Source organism: Ochlerotatus camptorhynchus, unplaced genomic scaffold (assembly GCF_037179485.1).
Source record: "Ochlerotatus camptorhynchus isolate MF236.1 unplaced genomic scaffold, CSIRO-AGI_Acam_v1.1 ptg000776l, whole genome shotgun sequence".
In the NCBI taxonomy this organism is placed as follows: Eukaryota; Metazoa; Arthropoda; class Insecta; order Diptera; family Culicidae; genus Ochlerotatus; species Ochlerotatus camptorhynchus.
The window spans coordinates 131,196-154,000 of record NW_027041241.1 but is presented as its reverse complement, the minus strand read 5'-3'; the positions used below and the strand labels follow the sequence as shown (position 1 = coordinate 154,000).

Below are 22,805 nucleotides of genomic sequence, written 5' to 3'. Positions count from 1 at the left end.
AATAAATCTCACTCATTGCAACACAGCACAGCAACTGTTGTGGCAGTCGACAACGCAAACAGAGTGCGACGTTGATATCATTGCAGAGACATACCGAGTCCCTCTGGATAATGGTAACTGGGTGGCGGATACTACTTTGGGTGAAAACTACTTTGACCCGGCTTTGCCTACTTTTGGGTACCTGCAGTATTGTGCTAAGATGAGTGAATAGAACTTACTTTTGGGTACTTTTTTCTTAACGGGTATTAACAATTTGGGCTGAATCAGACATGATTTAGGGCTGCCGCAAAGCGGTCAAAGTTTGATTTTTTTCATTTGAAAAATATTCCGACCTATCGACAAGAGATACATGAAATTTCTGAAATCGAAATTTATTTCTTAATGCCAAGGATCTTGAAAATGCATAAACGTGGAGATCTAGTGTGCACTCGTATTTTTTTTTTGTCAAAATTCAACTTGATGATGATGGTCCCACCTCTTACCCCTAGAAAGGTTTGAGCTGGACGGCTTATCTTTAAGATAAGTAAATATAACACTTTAAACAGATTAGCAAACGAAAACGAATTGGTTACAGCTATGCCGCGGATACTACGGACACACTATGATCATGAGCATTATTTGTATGATAAACTCATGGTCACACTTGTATAGTTTTTGTATATTGCTCATAATTATTATACAAATAATGCGCATGCTTATAGTATGTCATACAAATGTATCGGTGGCTTAGTTGCTGCACAGCGATATAAATGTGAAAAAGCTAAGGCGTAATCCTCGCCTTTTTGTCCACATTACAAGCGATCAAGAGTGCATGAACAAAAAATAAGGCATCCTATTACACTAGCAATTAAGTTATATTATGATGCTATCATAACTTTCAGCAATGTCATGAATGCTCACGAACCCCCAACATTCAGCTAGAGAACTTACTACTAACTCAAGGCATCTTCGAAATAAGCTTCAAAGTTGCATTTTTTTTGTCATGTGTTAAATGCAGTCTTCTATAATCTTTGTATTTTTTTTAACTACTACTATTGAATCAAACATCAAAATTCCATCATCACCGTCGTGGCAAACAAAATAGTTTTTGCAGTGCTGTAAAAATTATTAAAAAGTCGTTCGGACAACTATCCATACAAAATAATCCGTTAGAGATAACTACGTCAGGATTAATAATTTTGCAATCGATAAAAAAAATCTCTCTAGATAACTGTTTGAAAGACAGCTTTAACGTGTGAAATGCATTGTCTCTTAAATTCTTCTAGTGTTGTTTACAAGTTTAATGTGTCTAATCATCGCATTGTAAACATTTATTTCTTTAAAATACAATGAATTCTGTGAGCGGCACCGGTGGTGTAGTGGTAAGCGGCCTGGGTTCAATCCCAGTTGGCACCGCCGGGATTTTCTGAGGCATAACATCTCTGATCATGCCTTCCTTCAGAAGGGAAGTAAAGCCGTTGGTCCCCGGTTGATAAGTTGATAGGTGGATAGGTAGGCTCCAGGTGTGGGATCTGCCTCCCAGGCGTCGGTAGCATTGGTACTCAGTATGGAAAACAAGATCGACGGAAAACAAATCAAGGAGAAATCCCTTCGTGATCAGAGATGTTATGCCTCCAGTACATCCCGGCGGCGCCGACTGGGATTGAACCCAGGCCTGCTGGGGTGAGAGGTAATCACACTTACCACTACAGCACCGGCGCCGCTGATGAAGTTAATCTATTACATCTCAAAATCAAACGCATTATTTTATCCTGCAAGCGCTGTAATCTCAATAGTCTCATAATCAATTACCGTTCCGATTCAAATTTCGGACGATTCAAATTTCGGACACTTTCATTTTTAATTAAATATTACATCCAGTTAGAAACAAAGTAATAATGTTAGATGATCGTGGAGGGCACTAGTCAAAAAAATTTAAAATTTACAAGACATGTGGATCATATTCGACCGAGATAATCAACTTTTAAAAGTGTCCGAAATTCGAGTTTAAGTGTCCGAAATTTGAATCGGCACGGTACAACAGAGACGCTATCATTTACTCGATTCTGCGAAATTGCCATGAATTTAGATTTACTTGTATTCAATTTCAACTTCTCACACTTCAAACATCTAGTTACTTATAGAACGCAAATCTTCATTCAAGTGTGAGACGGCAACTTCTAAATCCTTAGTAGCAATGAATAACACAGTATCATCTGCAAAAAGATTGATGTCGCAAAATAGTACAACTCGTCGCAAGTTTACATATACATACATAATAAATAATAATTTCTGGAACTTAGAAAAAATTCAGAAGTCAAAAAAATTTCTTAATGCCAAATGACTTAAACATGCATGAAACGTCGAGATCTACACACTTAGAAAATATCTCCGACTTCGGTAATTTTTTTTACTGAAACTATTCGCTAACAGCAAAAATAACAATTCTTTCGGTAGTTTTATCAAATTTTACCGAAAAACCTTAAAAAATAGGCATAATGTTGTGGTAATCTTTTGCTTTACCGAAATTTGTCTAAAATTCACCGAAAATATTGTAAAACTTTTTAATTGCCGTACACTGTAATTTTTTAACCGAAATATTGTAAATTAGGACAACGTTTTACCGAACTATCCGTAACTCAGTTTTACCTTGTCAGCCATTTTTATTCTCATATTTCACGTCAACTGCTGCTTCGAGAAGTTCTTTTTTAAATAAAAGGAAAAAAACAGTGAAAAAACCATGGAAGCGGTATTTAATGATCTGCATCAGCTGGATGAACGTCTGGTACACATTTTCCGTAAGTAATACACTTGCATTTGTCTAAAAGTTCTTCCTTTAAGATTGCAATTAAATGTTTTCTGTGCGGGGCTGAAGTTCCAAATTACGTTTCCGGTTTGCAGCGTCACATCACTGAACATATCCGGAAAAATGAACTCAAGTGTATTTTGATTGCACTTTTAATCATTGCGGCTCCCGTTACGGAAGCTTGTATGCGCTTAAACGGCATATTTTAGAAAAACATCCAGCTTGCACTCGCCAAAAGTCTCAGAGCCAAGAACCTCAAATTCAAAACAATATGAATCATTCAATCTTGCCACCCGAATATACGACAGATGCAAACAATGAAGATTTGGATCCCAACATCTCGCTCAATGAAATTAAAAGGATAATTAACATCAGCATTTGCAAAATAACGTACGATGTTGGACTCCCACAGTCTCAAATATCCGAATTTACAAAAACGTGTGAAGCAGTTGTAAAGAATGTAACGGAGTACTTAGAGGCAACTACTCTGAAGTTTTTGAACTCCCAAAATTTGTTTCTCAATTCAGAACAAACTGTTTCCTTGCGTAACTTGTTTCAACTAAATCAACTGTTTGATCAGGTTAACACTTTTCAAAAACAGAAAAAGTTTCTGGATGAATTATCAGTATCAGCTCCGGTTTCAAGGGATATTTTGTTGAACCGTCGAGAAGAAGTTTGCCACATCAATTATTTGCCTAAAAAAATCCTGGTAAACGAAACTGCATCATATATCAGCCTGATAGATACTTTAAAGCTGATTTTTCGTTTAAGTATCTATCAAGATGACGTTGAACTTGGCAACGCTTTGAGCTCAAGAGCGGGGATTAATAAAGTTTCGAATTTTAGCTTCAAAATCCAGAATTTTCCAGAAAAGTGGAATAGCTCCACAAGGACGGTATTCCCACTAGTGCATTGCACGAGCATCGATGTGAAGAAAAACGGATATGCCAGAATCCTCGAACCATTGATTTCCGATTTAAAGGTACTAGAAGAAGGAATCGAAGTTTATTATGGAACCGAAAAATTTATGCTGAGAGCAGTTATGACCATATTTTGCGGTGATACGTTGGCAGTTCACGACGTCTTCGGCTTACTTAGCCCAAGTGCTAATTTATTTTGCAGAATATGCCAAATAACCAGAAAAAAATTTCATGAAGATCCATTTTCAGAGCATGCCCTCAAAGATAAAGACTGGTATGACCAACATCTTTCTTTGGTACAGAATGGATCAATAACTCCTAAAGAATGTGGGTTAAAATGTTCAGGATCTGTTTTTAACGATTTACAATATTTCCACATTACTGATAACTTTGCTCTGGATGGAATGCATGATTTAGCGGAAGGAGTAATTCCTCTGACGATCCAACTGGTTTTATATCATTATCACGAAGAGAAAAATTCAAACATTACTGCAAAATTCATCAACAATCGGATCAATACGTTTATGTATGGCTTCAACGATCGATGCAACAAACCATCTCCAAACTTCACCAATGAAATGATCTCGCACCCTACGAAGCACAAGTTAAGACAAACCTCAGCGCAGACACTTCTGTTTCTTCGCGCACTACCCTTTCTGATTTGCCAGGAAGTCCCAGAGGAATGTGAATACATGCAGCTAATAGGCCATTTGATCAATATTGTGAGAATAATAATGTCCCCCGTTGTATCAGATAATTTATTATGTCAGCTCGAAGAACATGTCAAATTTTTCGAACAAATATTTTATTCAAAATTTGACAAACGTATTAATAAGCTACACCATTTGCGACATTATACTACATGTATACGAAAGAGCGGATCGATGAAGCAGTATAATTGCCTCCAATTCGAACAGACCAATAAAATCGGAAAAACTCAAGCAGCTACTTGCAAAAATTTTAGAAATATTTGTTCAAGTCTTGGGAAAAGGCAATGTTTCCGAATGATAATTAACATTTTAGATAATCCTTTTTGTGATAAGTTGAACTATATTTCGGCAAAACTTGTAAAACGTGAAGAATGTCTCAGTTACCTTTATCTGGAAGAAGCTATTGAAATAGTTTTACTACCGAAAGCAGTGATCATTAATGGCATCCAGCTTCGAGCGAACCTAATTGTTGGGTTAAAAAAACATTCAAACCCATTATTTCCTTCTTATGCCATAATTCGTGAACTTGTGGTTGTTGAGAAACAAGTTTATGTTCTATTACGACACTGCTCTACAACATGGTACAACGAGTTCTTTCAAGCTTATGAAGTCGATGTCACAAGTAATGATGAACTTGTATGTATAGAAAACTGCTTCATACACACGACGTACTCATTTTGGTCAACAACACAAGACTCCAAGAAATACATTTCGAGACGGTTTTATAACCAAGATTACTAGGTAGATTGTTGAGCCTTTTCATTCCTTATTACGGCAACAATATTGTAGGTCTAATCGTCTAATTAATTATCTTTTCCAGAAAAAGAAGAAATCGACGATTTGGAGATATTTCTGGCATTGAACGAGCGCGATTTTGCCAGAATGAGCATGACAACGAAAATGATCAAAATAATTGAAAAAATTCAAACGCAGCACAAGTGTAATGAGACTAACCTTACTCACGATATTATTGAAGATGTTTCCACGGTTTCCACCGAGGAAGTTTATCAAGTTGAAGCGATTATTGATCCAAACGATCCTTATCACGGCATTAACCTCGAACAGGTAAGCTCTTATTTGACCTTGGAATGATGATGATACAAACGTAATCTTTGAACAGATCATAAACATCGACCGGATTTTTGAAAGAACTCCAAATGGAGCTGCTATTCAAGAACTATTGCGAGAAGAGACATGCATCAACGAAAAGGTTTACAAGCTCATATCGAATATACTCTGCGAATGTTTAAAATCACTATACGGATGGTGAGTTTGCATTGTTCTCTGTACTTTTTATCCAACAAAGATGAATTCACTTTATTTTATTTTTTTTATAGCCGACCGACAAACTTCCATAAAAATCAAATCGCTGCCTCACTCGTCAAAACCTATCCTATCCTGGCGGCCTCTAATTGTGACGTTCCGCAGGTGAACACTGCACTGGTTTTGGCTGCATATCAACATTTTCATGCATACATTTATTTTAGGCACTTTGGTTCCATGCACATGCTCGCGGAATAAATCGACATGCTGGTCGAATTCACTATCGCATGGAATATTTGGCGAGGAAATCAGACGAACGAGTTATCAAACGGCGTCGGATTGAGCAACCAAAGGTTAATCATCAGGAAGAGAATGCTTCTGCAGTCGAAGAGCCTTGCCTTCAAGATATCAAATTGCTGGTAGACCTGAAAATCTGTTTATTTCGGGTTAGTTGGAAATTTATTTTTCTTACGTTTTTTTTCATCAGATTCAGGAGTTGAAATTTATTGTCCCAAATCGAGCAAACAAGTTCCGTGTGGTGGAGTTATGGAAAGCGACATTCAACGATCGTGAAGCTTCTCGTTCTGAAGACGGCGAAAACACATTCAGCAACTATTTGAAAGACTTTCCGGTATTAACTGCTTACAATGGAGAACTGGTAAGAATATAGTCATCTCTTAAAGGCACAGCTAGTTTGGATGTCACTGTTTCTGTTGACGTTTCCTTCTCATACCGTTTCCCAGAGTTACGTTGCTTACTGCATCGCTTGCTTCTTGAGATGCTGCCTAATCTAGATGAACATTTCAGAAGGTCTTATCTGCATTGATCGATTCTCTGCATTGACTTTTCTCTTTCGTTAATAAATCAGCTGCAAAAGAGAATCAAAAGAGAAAGTCGATGAAGAGAACCGATCAACGTAGATAGGACTTTTTGAAATGTTTATCTAGAAATGCTTCGTAACATTTAAAAAGGCCCTATCTATGTTGATCGATTATCTAAATCGACTTTCTCGGAGCAACAACACAAAAAATGCATTTATAGATGTACATTTCGTAAGGTCCTATCTGAGTTGATCGATTTTCTTCATCGTTCCAGCTGTAAAAACAAAGGTGATGAACTAGCCAATCTGTTAAAAATCACCAAAACAAAGAAAAGAAAAAAGCTGCAAAAACATTCCCTATTGTGATTTATGTGTTGGACACTAGATAAGAGCCTCCTTTTATCAAAATATGCGGCAAATATAGCACGAAATCTGTTTGCTGTTGTTATCAAAAGAGAAAGTCGATGAAAAGATTCGATCAATGCAGATAGGGCCTATTGAAATGTTCATCCAAATTTGCAGTCACGTTATTCGCAAAAGAGAAATCGATGAAGAGAACCGATCAACGATGATTGGTCCCTTTTTTCTTTCATCTTAAATCTTTAAGGCATCTTAATAATATAATAAGCACCAGTCAATAGGCAATCACAATTACAACAGTGATGTAAAACTTTAACCATTTCAGCTTACAGATAAGCCTGGATTACGCCAAAATCAAACCTGAATCAACATCTTTCTGTGAATATTGGGAACCAATCGAACTCGCAGTTTTGGAGCACCATTCGGATCAGTTCAAAGAAATACAAAATGGTAAGAAATTATCTCGGAAATTAATTAACAACGTTAGAAAATATTCAATAGCTTGAAACAATCAATTTATTTACAGATTTCGTTCGAGCGTTGTCGATAATTCGGTCGAAAAATCCGTCAAGAGGATCAAAGCGAAAGCAAGATACTACAAGTAAGAATAACATGAAGAATAACCCGCTATCGGGCATCATAGAGTGAATACAGGTAAACAAATTGAAAATCTAAACAAAAATTAAAATAAATCTTAATATAATTAATTCAGATGGACGATGACCCTCCGCAAACTGCATCGATGATTCCTGTTTTGTACGTAAGAGGAGAGCCGTTGAAAAACAGCGAAGATTGCGTTATTCGCTGAAGCGAATGGTCCATTCCGGTTCTGGCAGAATTGAAACTTGCGTTCAACATACTTCTTGAGACATTTACTGTGCTCAATGTCCAACCAGCTCCAACTGACAGGCAGTTTTTTCTTTTTCTTCGCGGGGCTGTTTTGCATACTGCTACTCTGAGCACCACGGGAGCTAAATTTTTGCATTCTCTTTAATCATTTATCCAACGATTTTCTACATTTTCACCTGTTTCTGAATGAATGAATTTACAAAAAAAAATGTATCCCAAATAACGAAAACGCATCCAATACAAAACAAAATTAAATACATTAATTCAAACTCATAATTACGTGTTTTGTTTTATTTTATTGAGAACCCAATTTTATTCCCACGGGCTTTTGAAATTAACAATATGTTCGGTAATTTAGTTTTACAATTAGTTCAGTAAACTTTACCGATCTTTTCGTATCATTTTGACAGCTGATTTTCAATCAGAATTACGGACAGTTCGGTAATTCTAAAATTTACCGAAAACATTACCGACCGCTCAGCGGTTGAGATTTCGGTAACATAATTACCGAAGTCGGAGATATTTTCTAAGTGTGTAGTGTTGATTCAAAGTTTTAAGTTACGAAAATCAATTTTCTTAAGCCATTATCAATTTTCAAGAGCTATGCCGAAAAATCAAAGCCCAAGAAAGTTAGAAAACAGGTATTTTTACAGATAACACGTTATCTCGACGTTTCATGCATTCATAAGTCATTTGGTATAAAAAAAAATCGATTTTCGAATGGTTTGTGCGAGTAAGTTAGTCTTTCTCAGAGGCGTTTCTCAAACGCAAAGAAGATGTATTGCCTATGTACAGCTGTGATCGATAAAATAGCAGTCAATACCGATTTTCATACAAAATGGTCAATTGAGCTGAAACGTTCGCCAAAGAACTACAAATATGTTTAATGAGAGAGAGAAGGATTAGTATTTTCCATTTAATTTCACTACTTTATTTGCTTATCCTTGACAGATACGCGTATTTCGTCTACAATGTGCAGACTTCTTCAGTGTCTTGTACTAATACTCGACTAAGACGCCCACATTCATCAGGATACAAATATGTTCAATTTTACGATTACAAATATTAAATTTTTGGAAGCACCTGCCGGAAAGTGAGACACCAGGTAAAATTGTTCAAACAAAGCACAGAATTATGATGTGGCAACTAAAATTCAGGGGAAACATGTCAGAAGGGTATAACTCGAAACGTAAACAATGACGTTGAACGTCGATTTCTCTTGAATGACTACACTAGCTCATAGAACAAACATTTTTCTGTCAGATGATTTAGTTAGTTTGAGTGGGTATGTAGTCATTCGTAAGAAACTGACGATCCAAGTCATTATTTATATTTCGAGTTAGACCCTTCTGACATGTTTCCCCTAAATTACTGACCACGAGCTTTTTAGTGTTGAATATCACATCTACATCCCGTCTCGATATTTGTAGATAGAAGGTATGGTCTGGCTGTGTGTGGTTTTAAAACTCGACATTATCGATCATCGTCACTTACTTGATCTGCGGTGACGATCCTTTGTTTATGGATAAACTTTCTGCTAGCGATGCCAGTGAGCTATCGAGATCTCCTGTGAGTACTTTTCCTGGTTGCTGAACTGTTGACAATGGCTGAGCTGTTGACAATGTCGCATTGCTACCTAGAATTGCGGTTGGTTGTGAAGAAACATTTACGGCTGCTTGAACTTGACCCATATTTCCAGGTTTTAGTACGTCACCCAACGCGTCGAATCCTACATGAGCCCGTTTATTTTTTTAGGATTCGCATGTGCATGTGTAAATGTGTTTGTGTTCCATAACCGTACGGGTTATTTTGTGAAAATGTGCAATTTTGTTTTAATGTTCGATGTTTTCATCGCCAAATTATTGTTTAGTAACGTTTGGTTTGTGTATTGTATCAATCAACGGATCATAAAGATAAACAAAAAAAAAATTGTTAGACACATCTTTAACTATATATGCGGTAAAAAATAAACAAGCAATAAACAAGTCTACACTGAAAAGCCTGAATTTATAAAGAGACGACATGTCAAAATTGGAACAATCGATTATCTGTCAAAGTCATAAGAAAAGTCATTCCAATCGAGCAGAAGACCTGTCAAATGGATAAGATGTCGCCTCTTTATAAATTCAGGCTCTTTAGTCTACACGAGCCAAGCATGACGATAAGTTAGATTAGTAATGTTAAATGTATAAATAAATAGATATAACCGAAGACAACATATCAAGATGACTGACAACTCTCCCGTTTGGGTTGATGCATATATTATGTCACGCTCTAATGGAGGAGAGGGGGTCTAAGATTTTGTGACAAGCAAGGGTGGAAAGGAAAGGGTGAACCAGTAAACGCCCTCCTCCAAAACGAAAAAAGTGACGTGAAAGCGGCACTAGTGTTGAGGAGAAAACTTAGAAGATTGCCTGAGAGGCGGTGGATATGTTTTCCGCTAGTTTGGACCCTGGAAATAACATGGGAGGGAAGATCAGCAAGCACCGATGCGGCTAGCTGATCAGTGCTTAGGGCCCATACATTAATTATGTCATGCTAAATCGAGGAGAAATTTACTACCCCCCCCCCCCCCTAGTAACGTTTTTCTTATACCTAATGCATTGCTTGTCACAAAATCTTAGACCACACCCCCCCCCCCTCCCCCCCTACCCCGAGCGTGACATAATACATGCATCAACTCTTATTACTTGTTATGCTGATGATGATGATAAAGGTGGTGGCAGCAGCGTTCATGGTGACCGAAGATCCGTTGAATTTATGAGCTGAGAGTGTCCCGAGCAAAGGCTGATATCAAATGGAAATCTAAATAGGATGTTGTGATTTTGCTTATAATGAATCCTCAGGTTGTTGTCGTTTTGGTCGTTTTAACGGTTAAAATATCAAAATTGAGAGCAAAAAAATCTTCCTGTGACATCACATTGAAAACTGTCATTTTCAGTTGTTGTTGATTTTATCCTTATAGAGTGCTCGGATCCGTCGAGAAAAGTGTCTCGATTATTAGTGAGTGAGCTAAGCCGTATCATCAAAATGGTGGTGTACACAAAAAAAAACTTTTCCGGTATATGTGAACAACAAATCACGAAAGCATGAACTGCTAGTTCGTTTGAATTCATGACTTAGTTCCCATAAACGTGATCGAGTAAATAACATTTTCAATTATACAAATCAACATTGCCAACAAATGAGGGATTGCCTTCTCTGTCCGATAATGGTGTTACTTTGCGTTATTTAAACATCGTTTGCTAGAAATCGGCGAAAGGAGTGACAAAAGTCTATTACCGATAATAGAGTCCGACCTGTATCATTATAACGAGAGTGCCTGTAAGTAGAGTGACGACATGTCAAAATTGGAACAGCCGATTATCTGTCAATGGCTTGGGGAGCGTTATTCCAATCAATCAGAAGTTCTGTAAAATGTATGAGATGTCGTGTCATATTAATATCAGTTAATAATTACAAAAACTGTTTATTACGAATGGCAAATTAATGGCAGTAACATTCGATGGGGATTGTCTTTTATATCCATGGTGGTGTCACTTTGCCTGATTGGATGGTCATTTGCAACAAATCGGTGATGGAAGCATGAGTTGATAATCGAGTCCGACATATATTATAAAATGTAAAGCAATTACACCCAATTTAGCGAAAGAATTAAAAAAACATTTAGTGTGGTTGGTTGATACAAAGAAAACTAAACTAAAATGTTAAAATTGTTAATATATGAATAAGAAACGCCACTACTTCGTACTACGTTTCGCTTCGTCATAAAATTAGTTACTCAGCGTTACAGCGCAAATTTGCATTAATTTATAATTAGAATTATTAATAACACCTATAACGGAAATAAGTTCCATAATGCGAAATAACACGAAACCCTATGAGTAAATTAATGAAAATTATGATACAGAATCAAACTTCTTACCAACAGATTCGGTGGCACCAAAAACTGATGAAAAGTTGCTATCAGATACAAAAGTGTTACTGTTACTTGATGGTGCAGCTACCACTGACGATATAACACCAGGGGTTCCATTGAATCCTATAAATAAACAAAGCAAACAAACATATTAACACGCAGTAAATACTCTGTACAGTATTGCGCATTTCACACCAAACTGTTCTAATAAACGCGTTTGCACTTATTAAACAGTGTGATAAAATTGTGAGTTTCTATCTAATCGTCTTGGTGTCTTCGGTGCACTTATTTCTTATGATGCAAGTAATAAGTGCTCCGCAGATGCTATACCGATTTGACAAAAACGTGTACTTTTATCACACTTTTTTGCATTTTTTGGGCAATCCAGTTTAAGATGCATTCAGCAATAAGGTGAGGCAAAAGATCGATCTTGATTGAAGAAACTAAAACTAAGTCCATCAAGGTTTACAACTTTCTCCTACAGAACATTTATGAGTTTTCAGTTTATTCGTAGCTAGTATGATTTTTTCGGAAGAACTTTTGCCCCAAACCGTTTTAGCAATGGGGCAAACGTTCGTAAACTGTTTTGCCACTACTTATCTTTGAATAACCCATGATGGTGTGAAAGGCATAAAGAAACCACATGTTTATGCTTAGATATTGTTATAACTTGGCGAATAACGAAACCCGAGCAGAGAATTAAAACAAATGGAAACTAAATTTGATATTTTGATACAAGAGTTCGTGATAACATATTTTGTCTACCGTGTGGTAGAGTTAACAGTAATCATAACAAAAATGAGATCTAAATGTGAAGGATATTAAAATGATAACAAATCATGTTTTCTTGATAACAAATCTATGTATGCGTTTTGAAATCAGTAATTTCGTTAATAATAAACAAAATAAGTGAACAATATGTTATTATAACTATGGCAGGAAAACAAAAAATAAAACGGCAACGGCTTTACTTCCCTTCCGTTATGCCTCAGAACATCCCGATGGTGCCGACTGGGATTGAACCCAGGCCTGCTGGGGTGAGAGATTATCACGCTTACCACTACACCACCGCCGTTGACAAAATAAAAAAATGTTATTAATAAGTTTTCATTTATTCTAAATAAAAACAAACCTATATTTTAATCAATTCTATCGATATCTATCTTATATCGATTAGTAAATTAAATTCGCACGTAGATTAAATAATATCAATATATGTTGTAAAATATAACTATAAAAATTATAATTGTCTTTGTGATGTGTATAAATAAAACAGCAAGCATCCAAGATTGACTCGTAAGAAAAAAATGTAGATTTCAGTGATAAATGTGCGTGCTCTTTTCATAAAAAATCAAATTTGTTATTAATTATATTTTTTAGAAATATCAAAATAATATCAAAATATGAATTCACCTAAAATTTAAAAAAAAAAAGTATATCAAAATATGTGACCAATATGATTTCAAACACATAATTTGATATCATTCTGATATTATTTTGATATCCGACTTTGCTGGGGAATACACTCGAAAATAGTTGTTTTCCACAATAAATGCAATAAATCGCAAGTTTTTCAAGGCTTTGTCACATTCTGCTCCATTTATTATTGTTTAGAGTAAATATCTGCGTTTTAGACATTTGGGTTTGGGACACGACTCGAACTGTTGCCCCAGCTTCCTGATGGCATATCATAAGTCTGATGTATGTATGTAAGTAGCCACCATCCTAGCTTGGGTCTTACCCTGCATGCGGATCCTCAACAGCAAGATCAAATTTCATCATCATTCTGAATTCAACATACTGCTGTATGAAGGGTCAAAAGGGGTTGGTCGGGCTCGTAAGCAGAGACACTTACGCGAAATCCGTGGGACTAAGAGAATTTCCTTCCAACAATCCGATCCAACAAAACGAACAACAAAATTCGCTGATGACATACCAAAAGTCTGATGCTCCTAATATAAGCTTTTAAAAACGCAATCATGTTTTTTGGATAAAATTCGAGATTATATCGATTATATTATATCGAGATCGATATAAATAGTATTCTTCAGCTGCATATGTATTGTATAACAATTGCTATTGTATTGCTGTGAGAACTATCAAAATCCTATGAATTTACACAAGTGTTCGTGATATTCTGCTTGGAGAGCTGAACTGATTTTTTCTTGATGTACGCCCCCAAAGTTGGTATAAATGTTTAATATGTCCTCCCGAAACAGAAACACACTTTTGCCTATGATTCTTCGAAAACACCACCAAAATTTGTGATTTTTTGTGTGAAAGTTTGGCTCTAAAAGACCTTTCAGATAAATGCCAAAACATTGAATTTTATTTTGCACAACCATCGAAATCCTCAAATCGAATTTTGCGATTTTTACAATTCAAATTAACGCATATTTTAATGCAAACATTTCCATCGGAAGTGGTCTTAATTTTTTCCATGTTTGCTGCGAGAAGGTTGTGAAAACTATCAACGCGATTGCTAGAATCATGCTGAATTACTCTGAACCAAGCAGTAGCAAAGGGACGTCTTCTGGCTAGGGTTTTTAAAACTCTTTATTGGTTCCAAATTCAAAATAAATTACATTTAATTTTAACCTAGGTGCTTGAGCTACTACAGTAACTTACTAGCCTTAATTGTTATGATATCTATATCTACGTAGTGTTTGTACATTGTTCCTGCCTTGGCAATTCAGTATTTTAAAAAAAATACCTGCATGTCAGTAAAACAATTGACATCTTAAAACTAAAAACTAAATCTTATCTAAGTATAAAGACACTAATCGTTCCAATTGAAAATTGCAACGATTTTTGCCTGAAATTGTTAATAATATTGTTGGATATTTGTTCTAAAGTTTCGATATTCGAAATTCTATGTAACCTCGGTAGTACTGTACCAGGGAGGCAACTTCAAAATCATCTTCAGAACTTTGTTCTGAATCCTTTGAAGCGCTTTTTTTCTGGTAGTGCAACAACTAGACCATATTGGCACAGCGTAAAGCATGACCGGTCTAAAAACTTGTTTAAATATTAGAAGTTTATTCGTCAGGCAAAGATTTCCTGGTTATAACGGAATACAAACATTTTATATATTTGTTACATTTGGCTTGAATACCTACACTGTGATCTTTAAAAGTTAATTTTTAGTCGAGTACTAATCCAAGATATTTCACTTGACTTGACCAAGAAATTGGAATTCCGTTCATAGTGACTACTACTAGGTTTCAAAAAGGAAGCTCTAGGCTTATGTGTAAATATTATAAGTTGAGTTTTGGAAGCGTTGGGAGAAATCTTCCATTTTTGTAAATAAGAAGGTAAAATATCTCAACTTTTTTACAGTCTGCTGAAAATAACACGAAGACTTCTTCTTTTAGCGAAAATTCCTGTGTCATCGGCGAACAAAGATTTGTGACAGCCCTGAGGCAAATCAGGGAGGTCCGAAGTGAAAATGTTATACAATATAGGGCCAAGAATGCTACCCTGAAGAACTCCAGCTCTAACAGGTAGTCGATCAGATTTGGAATTTTAATAATTTACCTGCAGAGTTCTGTCAGTTACATCATTTTGAACTAATTTCATAATATAGAGTGGAAAATTTAACTTATTCAATATAGCAATCAAGCGGCGCCGGTGGTGTAGTGGTAAGTGTGATTACCTCTCACCCCAGCAGGCCTGGGTTCAATCCCAGTCGGCACCGCCGGGATGTTCATAACATCTCGGTTCATGAGTTGATGGGTCGATAGGTAGGGTCCAGGTGTGGGAGCTGCTTCCTTGGCGTCGGTAGCATTGGTGCTCAGCACGGAAAACAAGATAGAAATAGAAATAGAAGAGCAACTCCAGTTGAGCAGCCTTTAGATTTGTTTGAACTAATTAAATTGGTAGCTTTTAAGAGTTGATGAGTAGTTGAATGCCCAAACTGCTCATCTGCAACAATTGAGTTCGTATTGATGTGAAGCATCATTCTATAAAAAAAATTCCTTTTCAAAAAGTTAAATTATTGATGAAAGCAAACTTATTGGACGGTACCTAGAAGCTTCAGTTGGATTTTTATTTGGCTTCAAAATTAGAAAATATGCCAAATGAAAACATCTGTTAAATAATTTTACAAATAAAGCCAAGGTACTCTCTGGGAGTTTTTTGATGAGGATATAAAATTCCATCATCACCTGGAGCTTGATATTCTGAAATTTTTTAGTTATGGATCTTACTTCGCCCAAATCAGTCCCCCAGGAATCACAAAAGAAAAATTCCCGAGAGAAAATATTCAGATAATCCCGAACAACCTGATCGAAACCATTCGTTCCGGGGAACGGATCAAGAGCTGAAGATTGTCGTCTATTATAATTGAATCGATTTTAACCTCGCATTTTGGTACTGAGGCAGTTCTTTCTTCAACTATATAATATATATAATAGTCTAGAGATTAAAGAGCATAATTAATTTCATCATTGGTTTACAAAGGAATATTGGATCAAAGTTATATTCGCTAAATGTTCGATATTTCTCCCAATCAGCTTATGGTAATTGAAAGTAGAGCTGTTGGGATTACAAATTATTTCTTGGGATATTTCAAAAGTTACTGGAAGGTGATCAGAACCAAAGTCAGCATGGGTAACCAATTGGCTACAAAGTTGACATGAATCAGTTAAGACCAAATCAATAGTTGAGGGATTTCTTACTGAAGAAACGCATGTTGGGCTGTTTGGATATTGAACAGAACTGCAGAACAATCATCAAACAGAATATTACTATTGAAATTGCTTTGAGCATTATTCGATGAGCGGTGATTTGAATTAAAATCACCAATAATGAAGAATTTAGACCTATGGCGGGTAAGTTTCTGAAAGTCACCCTTGAGAAAACTCTTTTGCTGGCCTACGCATTGGAATGGCAAATAGTAAGTTGTCCAATTTTTGTTTCAACAGAAACTCCCAAAGTTTCAAACACTTTGGTTTCAAACGAAGAAATAATTTGATGTTTGATACGTTTAATGATGGCAACGCCACCACCGGCTCCATCAAGGCAATCTTTTCGATAAATGAAATAATTTGCGTCCTTATTTGCGGTTTAAGAAAAGTTTCAGTTATAACGGTAATATTCTTCTTCTTCTTATTCGCATTTCAAGCTTATTGCTTAGCGCATATTAGCTTATTGCGTGCTCTCAACTTATGTTCTAAATGCACTTCCACAGTTATTAATTGAGAGCTTTCGATGCCAATTACCAATGCATGAATTTGCATATTTTGCCACACACCCGGACCGGGAATCGAACCCGCCGCCTCCGGCTTGGTAATACCGTGCTTTTACTGACTAGGCTATGAGGCCCCGGTGATATGCACGTTATGAACTCTCAAAAAGTTAAATAGGTCGTCTTCATTATCTGTGTCGATCATTCCAATTCAAAATATTTAATGGTTTAAAAACCATTACTTAATTTCAAAGTCATGACGATATTGTTCGAAAATTTTACTCCAGTTTGAATAGCATCAAACAAGAAGTTAGTTTTTTAGCAAATAAGTAATCATTTCTATTAATTATTTCTGCAAAAATTAAATTTTTAGAGCAGTAATGTCAACATTATTAAAATTTTCGTTATAATTATGTTGACTAGAATTTTTATTTCGATTTTTGCCAGCTGCAATAGCAGCATACGTAGCTCCATTTACTAGCTGAACATTGTTAGCATCAGGCAGTGTTGGAAAGTTCATTTTCAAAAAAAGTTCTTTCGTAGTTCTTCAGAGAATCATTTCGCTGAAGAGTTAGGTATGCGAAAATCGCGAACGAAATGAGAATAAAAGTTCCTGAACGAGACGTGCGAAACAGTTCAGCAAACGGATTCAGCATTCGGAAAAGGAATTCCGATTTCGTTCTCTCAACCTATTACGCAAAAAAATGATAAACGAGCTAGCTTACGACGAGGTAGATTAAAATTATCTCGCTTAATTTCTGCCACTCTGCTGATGTTTTCTTTTTCTAGATTAGGTGTTATGCTTAATGCATGATGATATTAAGTTTGCATACATGTAGAAGCTACCCGTGTACTATAATTGTTGGAAGTATACATTAATGATGCATTTAATACACATTTATAAGGGTTTCACTTTACGGCTAAAAATCTCCTAAATAAAGAATAAAAAAAAACTTGCTGTAACTCTTGTTTAACGTTACTCATAACAGCAATTCAAACTTCAATGGATGCTCATGAGTTATCAATAAAAAAAAATTCACGGGTCATAGCTCGCGATCTATTTTATCACATATCGAGAACGAAGAGTTGTGCAAGGAATCTAGAGCAAAAATATCTTTTAACATACGCTCTCTCTTGTATGTGAGTGAAAGTGGGAGTGATATTAGTTCCTCTCAATCTCAAACAACAAAGTTCGCTCGGGAAATACCGCTTTATGAAATTCTCATCGATAATTTCCATGGTGAAAACATCTCGCTTACGATAATGAAATTTCGACGATATTTCCAACACTGGCAGCAGGTATAAATGAAAAATGTGAAGCAGGGGAGCTATTCGTACCGTACGCAAGAACTTATTCCTCGCTGACCGTTGTTAACAGCAGAGAAATTAGTAGATGGTCGGGAACGCGAAGCGTTGCTAACCTGTCGCCTAGAACTAGGTTGTAGGATCGCTTTGCGAGCCTTACATTCCCAAAAATTGGACTTGTGGTTTTCACCACAACTTGAACATTTAAATTTCTTAGGATCGTCCGTCACAGGACAGTCGTCCTTTGTGTGAGAGGAATCACCACAACTCATGCATTTAGCTGGCATGTAGCAATGTTTTGTTGTGTGACCCCATCCTTGGCACTTACGGCACTGGGTGAGGTTTTGGAAATTTCATACAGTCTTCCTGAATTGTTCCCACTTCACTCGGACATGAAACAAAAGGCTATCTTTTTCTAAGGCCTTAAGGTTGTTTAATTTACTAGACTTGAAATGAACTAAATAAAAATTATAAGAAGTCCCGTTGCGTGAATCACCAGGACGGGATTTCATTTTCATTTTTATTACGTGGGCTGGCACTTTAACTGGAACTGGAACTTCAAGTAATTTTGCCAGTTCATCTTCAATCTGATCCAGGGATTCACCACTGGACAAACCTTTCAAGACAACCTTGAACACACGTTCAGTTTTGGTATCGTAAGTAAAAAAAATGTGTTGCTTCTCAGTAAGAACCTTGAGAAGACGTTTGAATCCGCCCAAGGTTTCAGCCAATACACGGCATTCACCCTGACGGCCAATTTGAAGTGAAAACTTGAATTTAACGAAGTTCAAAAGTTTTGTGCGAAGGGGGGGAGGGGACCTTTTCCTTTTTGCCATTAAGCCGTAAAAGTTAAGTGGAATTATGCCAGTATGATGGATCATTCTAATCATCCGTGAGCATGTTTAATTGAAAGTGTTTTTATGTTACTTCATACGCGAAGTTAACGATTTTCAGAGTTGGTTGGAAATGCTAACATGAAGCTTTAGTGTGATGATTTATTAGCTAGAGAATGATCTTTAGAAGAGGGTAGGTGGATAGTTCCGTTAGAGTACGGCAGTATGAAAATTGAATAGAAGTTGAAAATGAGCGAAGGGCGCTTAATGCGACAATTTTTCAAGATAGACGCACATTTTTGCCTAACCCGTACGATGTACGCGGGGACTTGAAGTATGTCTCCAAGTCCACAGGCAAAAATGTGCGTCCCTCTTTTTGCTCATAAACTGACTGCGGCTTTGGAATAGTTCTAGCAACGTTTTCATCACTACCTAAAGCCCCACGTTGCGAGAGCATTTCCAGTCGATGGTGTGTTATAATGCAGTTCTTTTTTACCCAATTATTGTGTTGCTCCTCTCGTCATGACCAACGTGATCATCTCAGAGAGAAGGCACTAGGGTGGTTGTTGCGTGCTGTACCATCATCAGCATTGTTGACGGCTACTCCCGCCTTGAGTTGTTACATTCAAAGTGTTTTTATGTTACTTCATACGCGAAGCTAACGATTTTCAGAGTTGGTTGGAAATGCTAACATGAAGCTTTAGTGTGATGATTTATTAGCTAGAGAATGATCTTTAGAAGAGGGTAGGTGGATAGTTCCGTTAGAGTACGGCAGTATGAAAATTGAAGTACGGCAGTATGAAAATAGAAGTTGAAAATGAGCGAAGGGCCATTAATGCGACAATTTTTCAAGATAGACGCACATTTTTGGCTAACCCGTACGATGTACGCGGGGACTTGAAGTATGTCTCCAAGTCCACAGGCAAAAATGTGCGTCCCTCTTTTTGCTCATAAACTGACTGCGGCTTTGGAATAGTTCTAGCAACGTTTTCATCACTACCTAAAGCCCCACGTTGCGAGAGCATTTCCAGTCGATGGTGTGTTATAAAAATGTGCGTCTATCTTGAAAAATTGTCGCATTAATGGCCCTTCGCTCATATTCAACTTCTATTCAATTTTCATACTGCCTTACTCTAACGGAACTATCCACGATGATTATCTCAAAACACCCCCCCTTCGATCTTTATAAATTTTTTTTTCAAGAAAACTGAAAAAATGCCCTAATATGGGAAGAGTGTATGCTAGTAACTTTCTTAAAAAAAAATCTATAATTTTTGAAATTTTTGTTGATTTTTACAAGTTGGTGAAATTGCATATTTTTTAGTAAAATAATAATTTATTTGGATTCTACGCATAATTTTCAAAAACTTTGCATATAGAAACTTTTTTCCTAAGTCCAGCCGTTCTCAAGTTAATGCAATTTAAACAAATAATTATAATAATTTTCTACATTTTGGGCCATTTTCAAATGTTAGTCGTGATGTCCAGCAACGAGATGTTTTTCCATGAATATATATTAAAAAACAAACCATTCATTCTCAAATATGGTAGCTGTCAGACTTACCCGTTTCTATTTAGACGCATAATAATCAACAAACCCACTCATGTGCCTTTTTTCTGTCCTCTATTAGTTGTATACCTGGATAGAATTGTGTATGCCATAACAAAGGCTCAAAACATAAACAGGTAAACAAATATGTTATTAAACCTGTAATTGAGATAAATTCTCTAGGTACTTCTCTGACGTATACCATATTGTGCCTTAAGAGCTCATCCCGCGATATCACAACTACATAAAAAGGCACCCCGTGGAGGCTTCTTACACTCACACTTAAAAAAGTTTGCTATAATCAATTGTACCTAATGAAGATAGGTATAATGTCAACATTGTAATTATTCTGCTGCATATATATATATATATATATATACATATATTGGGACGTTCTTCACCTGTTCCATTCAGTTCATCTCTCTTAGCGTTTCAAGTTAAAAAGCAAGTAGTTTTTTACGATGGATAACAATTTCAAGTGTTGTAAACCTCTACCTAAATCAAAAAAGTGTTGTTCAGATATAAGAAACTAGTCAGATGGAGTAATAGAAAAATTAAAATGTTTTGGCTGTAAAATACCTCTGCACTGAAACAAAGACCATAGTTAGGAATACTATTTTGCAGAAAACACTTATTTTCAATATAACTACGCTTAATGCCGTTAAATCTACCATAATTTCAGTATAGTTGACTAAAAATATAATCAAATTTACTACCATTCTGTCAAAACTACTATGCTTACTCAAACGGCATAGTAGTTTTCATAGAAAAAATAGTAAAATTAAATTAATTTCGTTTCTGCACAAATCTATTGGTGGGAGTATTTAATTTAAACCATCAATATAGTATTTTTGCCAATAGATGTTGTTTCTGTGTGGATAGTTCTTTGTAAATTTGTAGTAGATGTCGTCTTCAAGTTTACCTTCAAGTTAGCCATCAAGTCATCTTCAAGTTAGCCATCAAACAAAACGCCTTCGAATGACGGAATGCAGCAAGATCTGGAACAACCTTCTACCAGTGGTGTACGCTCAACAGCACCCATAGATATCGAGAGTGAATCCATTGTGAATATCATCCCATCGGTTACGTCTCTGGCTTCATCGACGTCAGCAGATTCTGTTGTTAATAGAATCAGTTTGTCCCATAATATTGAGACATTCAACCAAGGCATCATGGGTATCCATGTATCACCGATTACGACAAAGAGGCTGAGAAGCGCGTGTTATCCTCAACAGAAAACCAAAGAAATCATGGATGGGGTTAAGCGACACATATTCGATCTTTCGGAAGATGATGACCAAGGAATCCTCAACGCCAAGGCTAAGGATTACGATGAAATGATGAGCCAACTAAAGGAAAAATACGCAGATCCGGAATGCACTCGAGAAGAAAAGACACAAGTATTATCCGTATTACCGAAATCTTGGCCTGTACAAAGAATCATCGATGAATTCGGTGTCAACAGATATACTGCAGCACAGGTAAGATTTATATTTTTTTTAAACACCATAAAGGAAAAATTAAAAATAATTTTCATTTTCTTTCTTCCCAGGTAAAAGATTTGGTCGCCGAAGATGGAATATTATGTTCCCCTCGTTCCAAAGCAGGACATGGACTGAGAGCAGAGTTAGTAGATACAGTTGTGAAATTCTACGAAGAAGACGATATAAGCAGAGTTATGCCGGGCCAAAGAGATTATGTCTCTGTAGTGACGGGTGGTGTACGCCAGGTAATACAAAAACGTCTACTAACAATGTCGCTCAAAGAAACATACTTGCATTTTACGGAAACCCATAAAGATATCAATATTAGCTTTAGCTCATTTGCAGCCTTGCGGCCAAAAAATTGTAAACTTCTTAGTAAATCAGTATCTCATAATGTTTGTGTATGTACGATTCACGAAAATGTTAATCTAATGTTGAACAGCCTGAAAAAAGATCGCATATTGTGTGATCGCACTATCTATATGGAACAACTTCTTTGCGATTTACAATCTAGAACAGACTTTTGCCATCTTCGAACGTGCATGAATTGTTACGATACGTCATTATCCGAAACAAAATTATTAGAAATATTGGAAGAGAAACAAATATTAGAAGTGTCATTTGAACAGTGGACTACGACAGATAGGTGTAATATTGAGTTGAAAACTTTGCCTTCCGAAGATTTTTCATTTTTCTTTACGGAAAAGTTAGACAAATTAATATATCACGATTTTATAAAAAATAAGCAGGCAGAATTCTTAAAAACAAAAAAACAAACACTAGAAGATGGCGAAGTCGTTGTTATTTGCGACTTTTCTGA

At 36.3% G+C, this 22,805-nt stretch overlaps 1 protein-coding gene across 3 annotated transcripts in view; it reads right to left on the bottom strand.

Annotated features, from left to right (window-relative positions):
* The window catches only part of LOC135714995 (phosphatidylinositol-binding clathrin assembly protein LAP-like), a 123,141-nt gene that overhangs the window by 46,196 nt on the left and 54,140 nt on the right, over positions 1 to 22,805 (bottom strand). For 2 of the 3 annotated variants that reach the window (XM_065238399.1, XM_065238400.1), the window contains exons 6-7: positions 11,633 to 11,749; positions 9,202 to 9,343 (exon numbers count right to left, since the gene is read on the bottom strand). In XM_065238399.1, coding sequence (XP_065094471.1) covers positions 9,202 to 9,343; positions 11,633 to 11,749 — 259 coding nt within the window. Of the gene's footprint in view, positions 1 to 9,201; positions 9,437 to 11,632; positions 11,750 to 22,805 lie in introns of all 3 variants that reach the window. The other variant, XM_065238398.1, reaches the window with a different exon arrangement.